Source organism: Lacerta agilis, chromosome 10, assembly GCF_009819535.1.
Source record: "Lacerta agilis isolate rLacAgi1 chromosome 10, rLacAgi1.pri, whole genome shotgun sequence".
In the NCBI taxonomy this organism is placed as follows: Eukaryota; Metazoa; Chordata; class Lepidosauria; order Squamata; family Lacertidae; genus Lacerta; species Lacerta agilis.
Genome location: NC_046321.1, coordinates 63,114,459 through 63,127,061, shown reverse-complemented (window position 1 = coordinate 63,127,061; position 12,603 = coordinate 63,114,459). Strand labels below are relative to the sequence as shown.

Below are 12,603 nucleotides of genomic sequence, written 5' to 3'. Positions count from 1 at the left end.
AATCTATTTATAGATGAGAAAATTTACTCATTACTTCAATTCACAACACCTTATGTGAAACTTTCTGTGTTAAATAGCAGGTTCTTCTTACTGTATTAAAAAAAAATAGAGCGAATTGTCATAAACTTAGCTTGCCATTCTCTTCTCTCTTCTTCTAATAAAGTGTCTGGTTTTTTCATTATGACATTTTTTTCAGGTTTTTCTGCCTGTTCACCTACAGAAGGTATTGTTTGTGGTGCTGTGTTTTTTTCTTTCAAATATGCGAGGCACTTTTCATGATCAACTATGATGTTTACTGGCACATTTATATGATGTCCTGCACATGGATAGAGAAGCTACTACCTATTTATCACCACAGCCAACTTTTGTATCACCTGCTGCTAACATAAGAAGAGTATCTTTTTCAGGAGGCAGGTCAGCATTTCTCAAACGGTAGACTGAGGACCACCAGTAGTCCTCAGTTGCACAGACCACCTAGTGCCTCCTCATCTGTCCCGTCCCTGAGGCATGCTGCAGCCTTGGGGCTGAGGCAGAGGTTCAGGAGGTGAGGAATAGAGGTCTCCCTTCCCTAAAAGGGCCAGAGATGAAGGAAACCAGAAAAAAGATAAAAGGCTGGTTTTTCAACTGTGAACAGAAATGCTTTTATTTAAAAATAAAAGTAAACTGTGAATAGAAAAGAACTGGGTGTAAAGTTTTAAGAACTCCCGCTGAGCCAAAAAAAAAACTAATCCACAGCCACACACATGTAAACTATCCTTCTGGTGTACATCCATCTCAGTTTGTACATTTTTGTACAATTCCTGAGAGGTTTTTTAACCATTGTATTTATGTGATATAACTACTGATGGCCCCATAAGAGAGGAAATAACAGTACAGCAATTCATGTCCCTACTGGGAGGAGAAAACTGACTTGTAAAGAAACCAATCCCTTTGCGACAGACAGCTGAATGGGAGAGCATATATATATATATCTATATTGCTCTCCCATTCATATATATATGCGCAAAACTATTGACCAGGAACTTTTTATAAGCCATTTTCCTTTAAATTTATTGGAATTACTTGTGCAGCTGCAGCTACGTAACTTAAATGGAGTCTGGCCATGGTGCATACAATAAAACAGCTAAAGGCAAAGTATTTGGATAAACTAGGATTTTGCAGTTGTGGTCACTCTTCTCGTCTGGGACCATCTTGTCTCATCATATCAATTTGCTTGGCCTCCACTCATTGATGTTTGCACCCATGGACAAGACCTTGTAGATAATCCCCTGCTCTTCTCATTTCAGGTGTGCAAGACACAGTGGGATTGTGTTGTTCCATATTACTTCAAAGAGTAGCACAGGGAATTGGTAGGGACAGGACAAGAGCAAGCGCAAATGGAAGTTCCATAAAATCCCAAACAAATGCACTTTCCACTGGTTGAGATTTCAAGTATCGCACATAAAAACACAGTAGTAGGCAAATTTCATTGTGAGGAGGATCATATCTAAACAGATCCTCAGGTTGTATCCTCATCCTTCAGACTAGCAGTTGTCACAGAAAATATATATTTTCACAGTCCCCAGAATGTGCAAGATCAGCTTATTGGAGTGCATCATAATGGTATTTAAACAGCAAACATTTGGGTGCAGGTTTCAAGAGAGAATCAGCAGGCTCAAATGCAACAGATTTCAATTTTCTCTCATATGCTGAAGAAACTATAGAAACCCAAAACACAAAATTTACTTACACAACCAACATTCTCCCCAACAAGCTCAGATGCATATAAACATGAAACTCTGCATACTCATTGCACTTTTTGGTATTAGTATAAAGAAGACCGTTCTAAATCTTTGATTTTTTAAAATTAAAAATACCAGTTTCTCCCTTACAGTGTACTATAGTATTTATTTGGGCTAGTTTTTCCCAAATAAATTCTCATGGAATTATTTCACTGTCACAGGAGCAAAGTAAACACAGCAGTTTGTTGTTTATGAATTCCAAGTTAAGACACATAGAAAGATAAACCAAGCTTAAACAATCTCTTTATTAACAAATCAACACCCAAGCAGCATACTGGAACCAATGTAAAAAAATAAAAACAAAACCTTTCAGTTGGCGATAATGAAGGTTTTAAGAAAAAAACAATGTCACAAATAACAAATCAGCATAAAAGCCTGTTTTGTAAGTTACATATATGTGTTTTTCAGAGGTATCACCCATTGCAGAAAGAAAATACATGAAGTAGATAATATATGAAGTAGATAAGTATACTATAGTAAAAATCTAAAGATGGGGAAAGAAGAAACTCTCAGCTATAAATAACTATGCAATTAAATGTGAAGTCCTTTAAAATTTATTTTAATGCTTTTTACTGTTTGTCAAGTTATCTGGATGTAGCATGTTTCACTATGCTTATTCTTTTAGCATCATGGTTTGATGTAGTTTATAAAGCCTCTTCTACATTACTATAGCTGGCGGTTGTACAATCTCCTACCTTTTTCAGTTTCAGTGTAAAACTGGATAGAAGCTGAACAGTGGTTAATGGAAATTTCCATTTTAAACTGCTTTACATTTTCCTTATAGGATTAAAAAGATTCTTCACAGTATACTGACAGCACACCACTTACTGGTCTGCATCCAAATAACCACACAAATAAAGCTGTGTGCTCAAAGGAGGTATAGACTTGTATTTCTTGAACACCAGCCCTCCATGAGACATGGCAAATCTCTTTTGCAGCTTAATGTAGTTTGTGTGACATGCCATGGGAATCTGCCATTCAAATAAGAACAAGAACAAAAATCAAAGCAAAACTTCCACTGTACCTTTGACACAAGTAAAGTAGGTCTTTGGATCCTAGCCACTATTTCCATTGCAAAATAAAATATGTTTGGCAACCTAGCGTTTCAGCTATGAATGCAGAGCATTTCCCTTTAAAGAAAATAGACCTTGTTTTTATACAGCTTTGGAGAGTAAAGACAGGAACAAGAGACGATTCATGTTGATGCACATTAATGATGTCCTTGTACTCCATTTACTGGCCTTTCTTATCAGGTTTTCCACCTGAAGAACACTGTAAAGGTAAGGAGACACATGTGAGAAAAGGAGTGACGCTATCTTTATACAGAGTAACTTGTGTATCAGGATGACCACAGAGTTAATGTGTACACTATGGGCTGCCAATCCCTGGCATGTCTGGAAACCTGAGAAACTGTTGTGGGCAGCACTCATCCTTCACTGCAAACACACACGCACACACCCCAATGCAACCTCTCACACATGCACAGTCCCCCTCTCCATCTCCTCACCTTAAAAAAAGGTTTGAAAAAGACTGCAATCTTGAGGAAGATACTACTAACTAATTAGGTTTGGGATAGGAAAAGCTCTCTGCTGTAGCCAATAAAATATTTCATCCAAGCCTAAGTGAGGCAAGGGAGGGGGGTTGCAATGAGGAAGGGAAGGCCAAGCTCTCCAGCTGTGACCATCCCCTCTGAAAATGCTCCTCTCCTCAACAATTAAGCTTCAAAGAAGTCTTCTATTGGCTCCAATAGAAGGCTTTTTCAAGTCTTATTGCAGTATGAAGGAGCATTGTCAGCATAAAGGTGTCACAAAATTGCCTCTCCACCAGTGCAATTAGCCTTGTAAAAAATACCCTAATAGCTACAATTGATGGTTTTGCTCAACTCTAACTTGTTTATTGTGAATGTTCCTATCTGGGCTGTTTTGTTCCTCCCAGCTAGCGGGCAGAAGAAACAAAACACAATCCCAGGTTTAACATTATGTTGAAACCAGGGATCAAAGCATGATCAGTAAGCCGAAAACAAACCTTGGCAAAGATCATGGCTTGCTGGGAGTGAAGCAAACTATGATCTTGAGGTTTAAACCTATCTCTAGTTGGTTTTTGTACTGTTTTCAAAACTATTTTCAGCAGTTTTCATGGTATGTTTCTAAATAGTCTTGTGACACACGTGAAAGGCAAATTATAAATTAACAAAATAAAGAAATTGTTTAGGCATACTGTTGCTTGTTTCCTCCCCATGTGAGTGAAAAGCAGGGGTGACATGCTTGCATATTGTAAACCATGATGGCTTATGGTTTACTGTGACATGTGAACCAAATTCAGAATCTTTTTAAAGAAGGGGAAACCCCGTTTTGAGTTTCTTCCTCTTCCTCTGTGCTACTATTCAAGGAACATACAATATTACTGATGAAATAATTCACATTTGTTTTAAAACAAAATAGGTTCCAGTTCAACAACTGTTCTGGGAAAACTTAAGAGTTAAGTATTCTCATTATTCTGAAAGAACATTATCCAGACATACACAGAATTAAAGATTGTTGTCTGATAAATTTTATTTTGGATCCAACACACACAACACGGCTAGTCTAATTCCAGGAAGTCTTGCTTGAGCAAATCAACTGCTTCTACCACCTTACCTGCATTCTATTGTATTCTTTTGTAAGTTGGTCATATTCTTTTCTAAGGTCTTCACACCGCTTCTGAGTTGTAGAAAAGTCATCTTTGGCCATGCTGAGAGCTGCACAACACAGGAGTAGTATTATTCAACACATAAATAACAGCATTAGGACAAAATACTTGTGTATTAAATGATAACTGGTTTGGGTTTTTTTAAGATTACAGTGCTATATAACAGGATAACAAATGACTGCCGCATGCCAGGAAATCCTTGCCAACGGGTCAGCTGCTTTTATACAACTGATGTTCAACACATACTAACTGCATAAGGGGGATGCAGCAGAATGCTGAAGTTTGTGTGAAAAATGTGAAAGGTCAGCTTGGCTGAGAAAAACGTCACTTCTAGAGACCTGTGTGCTGATGGAAGGAAAAAGGAGCTTCAGGTGCTGAAAGGAAAGTGGCATAGGGGAGAGATGAGATAGTGAAGCATTGCTGTAAGTTCGGTTATAATAGTATGGTTTTGGTGGTGCAAGACTACTATAGATGATTTAATACATCAAAACCTTCCTATTTTATGATACATTATAAAAAGTACTATTAAGAACATTATCCTATTTTTAGAATATATCACAAGGTGGTGTAAATTTTAGAAGCAATTGAGGGTTAATTTTTTTTAAGTAATTGGCTCTATAGCATTTATTCATGTTAAAGAAGTTGCCATTATATTAGATTGCAAAATCCATTTTTCGGTAACTTGATTCAACAGTAACTAATTACTGACTATTTTATGAAGGACTGGCAAGGCGCTCTAGTTGTAACTAAAAACAATCCTGTCTTTAATCATAACCAAGATATCTGGAGATAGTTGAAGGTGAGCACAGAAAAAACATTTATTGCATTGTTGCTATGTTTTGACAAAAATACACTTGTGACAGGATGGGTGAGGTCTTCTTAGCAGAAGAATGTCAAGGTCCAGCATATGAAAAACCTTCCTCAGTGTAGACTTAGAGCTGTAAGATGACATTCTGGGGGGGTTAGTGGGATGTGGGTGGGCAGGTAAGCACTACAATGCCTATACAAAATTGCATGGATTTTCCCCCCCAGGGGCTACTTTCCAATGATACCAGATTGTGAGCAGTTCAGATTCCCTAGCTTCTTCAGTAGCCTGTCAGTCTGTCTCCTGGCCCCATTCCACTCCAATCTCCACTTCACCCTGTTACCTCTACAGCTTCCAACACCTCCTCCTCCCAGTCTGCTCCCTCTAACTACTCCTCATTGTCCCATCACCACTCCCCTGGCTCTAAGCCTTCTTCCCCTGGGATGCCCCTTGGGGGTGCCCCAGCTAGTGCCTCCCACCAGCATCCAGCCAGCCCATGGCTAGGCTCACTTCACCCTATATCCTAATATTCCAATGAAACATAACATAAAATAGTGTTTAAGTGTACAAAATGGTTAAACACACAGAAATACAACAAATTTAATACTGGCATTCCATTTTCTTCAAATATACCACGGACAACATAATGACACCATTTCAGTTAGATTTTTCTGTTCTCAATGCCCTTAGAAATAGGAAGCAACCTTCTGCAGACCAACTCACTGAAATGGGGTAGAATTGCTCTGAAGTTGCCAGAAGGCTGGGTTTTCAATTTACTGCATCTGAATATTTGAACAGCTTTTTACATGCTATGAAAAGGTTATTTGTCCCAAGCCACATTTAGCAGAGTAAAATAGACGCACTTCAGTAGAACTTGCATTAAGCTTCGGTCGAAACAAAAGGAAGTTGTTCAGCAGTGCCTGGAACACCTGCACCCTAAAGTCAGCAGTGAGTTGTAGGTCCCTTGAAGGTGAAATATTCTTGCTGCCAGTAACAGAGTTCTTATTACCACATACAGCACATAATAAGCATTTGCCAATGTAGTTCAAAAGACAAACATGCGTTACAAATGCACGTGAGCTATACAAAATAGCCCAGCAGAATGTCTTAAGGATTTTACTGCGGTATAGCAAAAAATTATTTTCAAACTCAAACTAGAAGTGCTTGCTAGTGTTGGTTTACCAGCTATGGCCCATTCCTGGACTGGGATAGTCTGGAATCAGTAATCCAAGCTCTAGCAATCTTGCATTTGGATTACTGTAATGCGTTGTATCTTGGGCTGCCCTTGAAGACTGTTTGGAAGTTGCAGCTACGGCAGAATGAAGCTGCTCAGTCAGATGGGAACATGTAACACCAATCTGAGAAGCACTGCGAGGGCCATCTGTGTGCTACTGGGGCTGGTTCAAGGTGCTGGTGAAGGCTTCTAAAGTGTATATATTACAGGGCTTATATATCTACAGGATCGACTTCTATAAAATAAGCCAAGTCAAGCATTAAAATCAGCAGGTGGCTCTGCTTATGCCCTAACCCCCAAGGATTTACCATACAGGGATGCACAACAAGGCATTCCAATTCTGGAAGCCCCTTCTCCTGGGATATGTTTGTGTTCCTTGCTTTATTATGATCAGATGTCAGTTGAATATGGTGGGGTTTTTTTTTTTTACTCTGGCATTTTACAAATAGAGGCTAGATTATTTCAATACTGAACAGCAACAGATGGTTTTGCTGTGTTTTAATGGTTCTAAATTTTATAAATATTTTCAAGTATGTTGGCCATTGTATCTTTTTATTGTATATATTTTGTACATCGCCCCAAGCTCCTTTGGCATAAAAGGAATGAATAAAAATGTTTCGGCTATCTGATGCAGAGGCAATGTTGGCAATTCAGTTGCCAACTACTGTAAGACTATTAAGACAGAGCCACTGGCAGCCATGCTGACATGAATCTTTAGGATGCCAGAGCACAATATCTGATACAAAATTCTGATTATATATACGGAGTGAATGGATTTTGCATTTTACATGTAATGCTGGGTTTACATATAACACACATTCATGAAAGAACGTATAACCTAACACACTACAGAGAAACCAGAGGCCCACAGCCCAGGCTTTAGTTAATAAATTCCCTATGCATGGAATGGGCCATCAATAGACTGTGGGAAAATCTCCTCTCCCCAAGCTGTCTGCTGCTTGCCCCACTCTTCCTCCCCAGCAGCGTTCCAACCTCCAGCCCATGCTTTTCTCCTGTCTTCTGCCAGTTTCTACTCACCCCAACCACACACACTCTTTCCATCCCGAGCTTTAACAAGATCCCCTATCTGACACTTGCCCTTCCCTGAGGCACATGCTATTTCAATGTCTGTCCATCCTCTTTCATGGATTTATTGCCTGCTGAGAGGTTCATGGTTGCAAGCTCAGTAAAATATACCAGTAATATATGGTTATATATTCCCATGGCATGTTTATATGGCAAACAGAAGCCTTATGAGTAGCTTTAGGTTAATTCCCAGTCATTTGAGAATAGGGCATGATACCCATCATTCAGCCCGGACACTGAGATCTAGCTCCAAGGGCCTTCTGGAGGTTCCCTCACTGAGAGAAATGTGGTTACAGTGAACCAGGCAGAGGGTCTTCTCGATAGTGCAACTCCCTTCCATTAGAAGTAAGGGAAATAAATATCTGACTTTTAGAAGACACCTGTTCAGTGAAGTTAATGTTTGACGATGTATTGTGTTTTAATTTGTTGGAAGCCACCCAGAGTGGCTGGGGTAACCCAGTCAGATGGGCAACATATACATATATTATTATTATTATTATTATTATTATTATTATTATTATTATTATTATTATACCTGCTGCTATGATTTAGAGCTACTGGAGAAGTCTGGAATCAAAGCAACACAAGTTTTATGTAATTCTTCATCATTGGCCCAGTGAGAAAGAACAAACCATAGTCCAGATGAAACCTTTCTATGACCCCTATTCATAAAGTAATTAAGCAAGTTTGTCAACTTTTATAAAATGACTTTAAATTATTTGGGCCATCTCTGATGCTGAAACTCTGCAACATAACTTTCTCTTTCGTTCCCTCTACCAACCCACCTGTGTACCCTCAAAATTAGCTGCAAAGGGTTAGGTGCACATTTGGAGGGCAGTTGGAGGGATTGGGGCAGAGAGAAGATAAAAGTCTTGTTGCGCCAGCAGAACATAATTCAATCCTTTAAATCTGAATTTAAGAGCCCATTTTTAAACTTCAAATAAGACAACTGCCTGCCATTGGTTCTTTAGGAAAATGTCAGTTAAAAAACTGAACACATTCAGGAACATCAATATTTTCCCTCTTGTGTCAGTTCTTGTGTCAAATTTTACAAAGCTACTTTCAATTTTGATCATAAAAATGACTTTGTTGTTGCAACATTATAGGTTAACTTGCTGCATAGCTGTCTGAATGAACAGAGAAAAACTCTATAGCAAAGAGTTCATCAAGGAGAGCAATGTTATTACATTTATTTTGTATACAAGCTATGTCTGTTTATAAGAGCCAGCAAACATTGTGTAAACGTTACTTTTCCCTCATTTGAAATGTCATCTTTTTTTTGAGAACACCCGATACATGTAATTAAAACTCATAATTAAACAAGTATACCATCATGTGTTGAAAATATTTATAAATGAACACAGGCATCAATACTGCTACTATTAAGCATTTTTATCACATATTTCAAGGGCTTAAATGCACACATCAGCAACCTTCACAAAATCCCAAAGGGCCAACATTATTCCCATATTGCAGATAGGGAAGATGGACTGAGAGAACAATGACTTGCCAAAGGTGTCTGAATTCAGAATTGTCTAAAGTGCAGATTGAGTTCCCAATCATAACAAATCATAACAGCTCTCATGCTTACATGATTATCTAGTAATTAAGTTTGTGTGTATATCAGGAAGGGACAACATCGCCTGACCACCTTGACTGGAGGAGCTGGCAAGTAAGAACTTGATCTTTTAGTGGCAGCACCTATACTTTGGAACTCCCTGTCTATTTATATCAGACAGGAGACTTCACTGTACTCTTTTTGCCACCTGTATTTTGTTTGTTTAAACAAGTCTAGTCATATGTTTAGAAAGTAGATGCAAATTTTAATATGTTTTAAGGCTCTTTTTAACACCCCCTTCTTGGGTAAGATGCTTAAGAGGGTGGCAGGCAGACAGCTCCAGGTGCCTTTAGAAGTGAAATAACTAGACCTATTTCAATCTGGGTTAGGCTCACTTCTAGCACTAAGATGGCCTTGGTCACCTTGACAGGCGCTTTTCATTGGGACAGAGGGAAGACATCCCTGTCAATTTTCCTTGACCTTCCTCAGTGGCTTTTGGTACCATCAACCATGGTATCTTACTGGATTGGCTCTATGGGTTAGAAGCTGAGGGTGCAGTGATACAGTGGTTCCATTTCTACCTACAGGACAGATTCCAGAAATTACCATTGGGTGACCTGTGGAGCCTCTAAGGCAGTTGTAGTTTGAGGTCCCATAAGGTTCCATCTTGTCCCCCATGCAGGGGCGTAGTAAGGGGGGGTGGGCCGCCCCGTGTTCCATAATGGAGGGGGTGACAAATTATCAAGGAACAATATTTTTTTTATAAAAAAATGTTGAATTTTTTTATGATATTTTTTTTAAAATGCCTGCTCCGAAGGTCTTATCTTACTATACTAAGGATTATATAGCTATATATGAAATTTCATGCATATCGGTTAATATCTTGACCCTCCTCCACCAAAATAGCTGTTCACTTGGCTGTTTTCCTATGTCATGAAGGCTGAAATTTCAGTTCAGAGAACACTTACTGTTCCCAACCCTAACCCTGTGGAAAGCCATCTAATTAGACTTTAATTTGATTTTGAGATGTTTTTAGGAGGTAATTTAATTATTGTTTGATTTTATACCAATGTTATGTATCTGATGTTAGCCACCCTGAGCCCGACTTCGGCCAGGGAGGGTGGGATATAAATAAAAGTTATTATTTTATATTATTACTTGTTATTATTCATTTGTAAGAAAATATGAAATAACTTAAAACCATTTTTGCGGGGGGGAATCAATGGGGGGGTTGATAAGAAATTTTCCGCACCGGGTACCACCTGACCTTCCCATGCCTCGGGGGGGGGGGGAGGGAAATTTTTTTTTGCCCCCGGGTACCAATTCACCTTGCTACGCCCCTGCCCCCATGCTCTAACATCTATAAAAAGCTAGTGTGGGATGCCATCAGGGGACTGGAAGAAATGTGCCAATGGTACGCTGATGACAGCCAGCTCTAATTCTCCTTGGAAATGATTCAGAAGCCACATTTAGTATAGAACATGGCTGCGAGAAGGCTGACAAGAGCAGGTAGCTAGAATCACTTTCACACTGATTCTGAAAGATCTGCATTGGCTACCCATACATTTCAAGGCTGAATTCAGAGTACTGACATTAAATACCTTTAACAACTTGGGACCCAAATATCTGAAGGAATTCTTCTCCCTGTATCAGCCTACCCATATTTCCTTAGTTCCAGGGGAAGCTGTGGTTGTTGTCACACCTTTCGGAATAGTACACCAAGAGGTGATTCATGGTGGCACCCTGAATTTGGAATGCCCTCACTCTAGAAGTACTCTTGGTATTGATGCTTTTATTATTACAGTGCCAGATAAAGACTGATTTGTTTGCCTGAGCTTTTGCTGGATGCTCTCAATGGTGTGCTACTGCAATTAAGGAGACTGTGGTTGGCTCCATGGGTTTTATGGATTATAATTTTAAAGATGGGTTACCGTCCATTTAATTCTAATGGAATTCTTATGCCTTTCTAACTATATTGCACTCCTGTCTGCACAATCTATAAACTGTTTTACTTACTAACGCAGGGGTCCCCAAACTAAGGCCCGGGGGCCGGATGTGGCCCAATCGCCTTCTAAATCCAGTCCACGGACAGTCCGGGAATCAGTGTGTTTTTACATGAATAGAATGTGTCCTTTTATTTAAAATGCATCTCTGGGTTATGTGTGCGGCCTGCCTGGTGTTTTTACATGAGTAGAATGTGTGCTTTTATTTAAAATGCATCTCTGGGTTATTTGTGGGGCATAGGAATTTGTTCATTATTATTTTTTTCAAAATATAGTCCGGCCCCCCACAAGATCTGAGGGACAGTGGACCGGCCCCCTGCTGAAAAAGTTTGCTGACCCCTGTACTAAGGCTTTAATGTTTAAAGCACAAAATTGTAGTTCTGGATATAAGATCCACAGAAGATGCACAATTTCTCACAAAGAAAATGCTTTGTTTAACTGAGATTCCTGGCCATGGGTCCACTGAATTTTGATAGTGCTCTTGGGCACTTTCAGAATTCTATGGATGGAATTGTAGCTCTAGTTTCACTTGGAAACTCTTTCCGCATAGAATTAAAATGTGATGGCAGCATTATTTTAAAAGCCTCCAAAATTTGGATACAATATTCTGTATTCAGCTGACAGCTTCACTATGTATTTATAACTTGCAGAGCTGGTAGTATAAAAAAACATTTTGAGCTTCCTGAATGAAAGCCAAAATACAAATGTTCATGTGTTCTTATTTCTAATCAACCTCACAATTAAATATTTGGAATCACTCATGCTAACTGACAAAAAATTTCAGTGGGTTTGAAAGTGTTCACTAAAGTCAGTATAAACTAGGATAGAGAGTTGTTCCAGCTAGAATTTTGAAATGGATGCATTTGTAAGTTTGCTTTAAAATATATAATGGTTATGCAATGTTCTGCACACAGTCAAAGAAGTACATTTTAGTTGTCTGGGCTTCACAAGGTCAGGAGGAATGCTATACAAGACCTTCCTTTCAGCCTAGTAAATATACAGAAGGGTAACAGATCTCGCAAGATCCAGAACTAACACACACAATCAGGAAAAAAATCTGCCTTATCTCAGTGTTGTTTCATCAAGACAGCCCAAGTCAAACACAGAAGCAAACAATAAGTGAGGGGGGTCTTGTTATGAGAGGAGAACAATTTTGGGTTTCTTCAATTCCTCTTAAAGAAATGTTACTTTCAGTTCATAACTCCAGACAGTTTCTTATGTTGTACATTTTAAAAGTAATTTCTTCATACTAGCACAAAGACCTGACCTCAGGCCCAATCTTTATGTCTTTGGTTTTTCTATGTTATTGGTTTTCTTCTCTCCTGCATGGCACAGATCTGGGCCATCACCCAGCACTTTAATGACAAAGAACCTTTATACCATCTTTTATGGTCAAAACCCTCTTTTGGGGGCTTCCAACATAGAAAACCACAAGATAAAGCAGTGTG

At 39.0% G+C, this 12,603-nt stretch overlaps 1 protein-coding gene across 1 annotated transcript in view; it reads right to left on the bottom strand.

Annotated features, from left to right (window-relative positions):
* Positions 1-2,007: 2,007 nt before the first annotated feature.
* Positions 2,008-12,603, bottom strand: part of LOC117054574 — a 30,827-nt gene continuing 20,231 nt past the window's right edge. Inside the window, exons 15-16 of the mRNA XM_033163532.1 lie at positions 4,418-4,518; positions 2,008-3,053 (exon numbers count right to left, since the gene is read on the bottom strand). Coding sequence (XP_033019423.1) covers positions 3,015-3,053; positions 4,418-4,518 — 140 coding nt within the window. The 3' untranslated portion in view covers positions 2,008-3,014. The remainder of the gene's footprint in view (positions 3,054-4,417; positions 4,519-12,603) is intronic.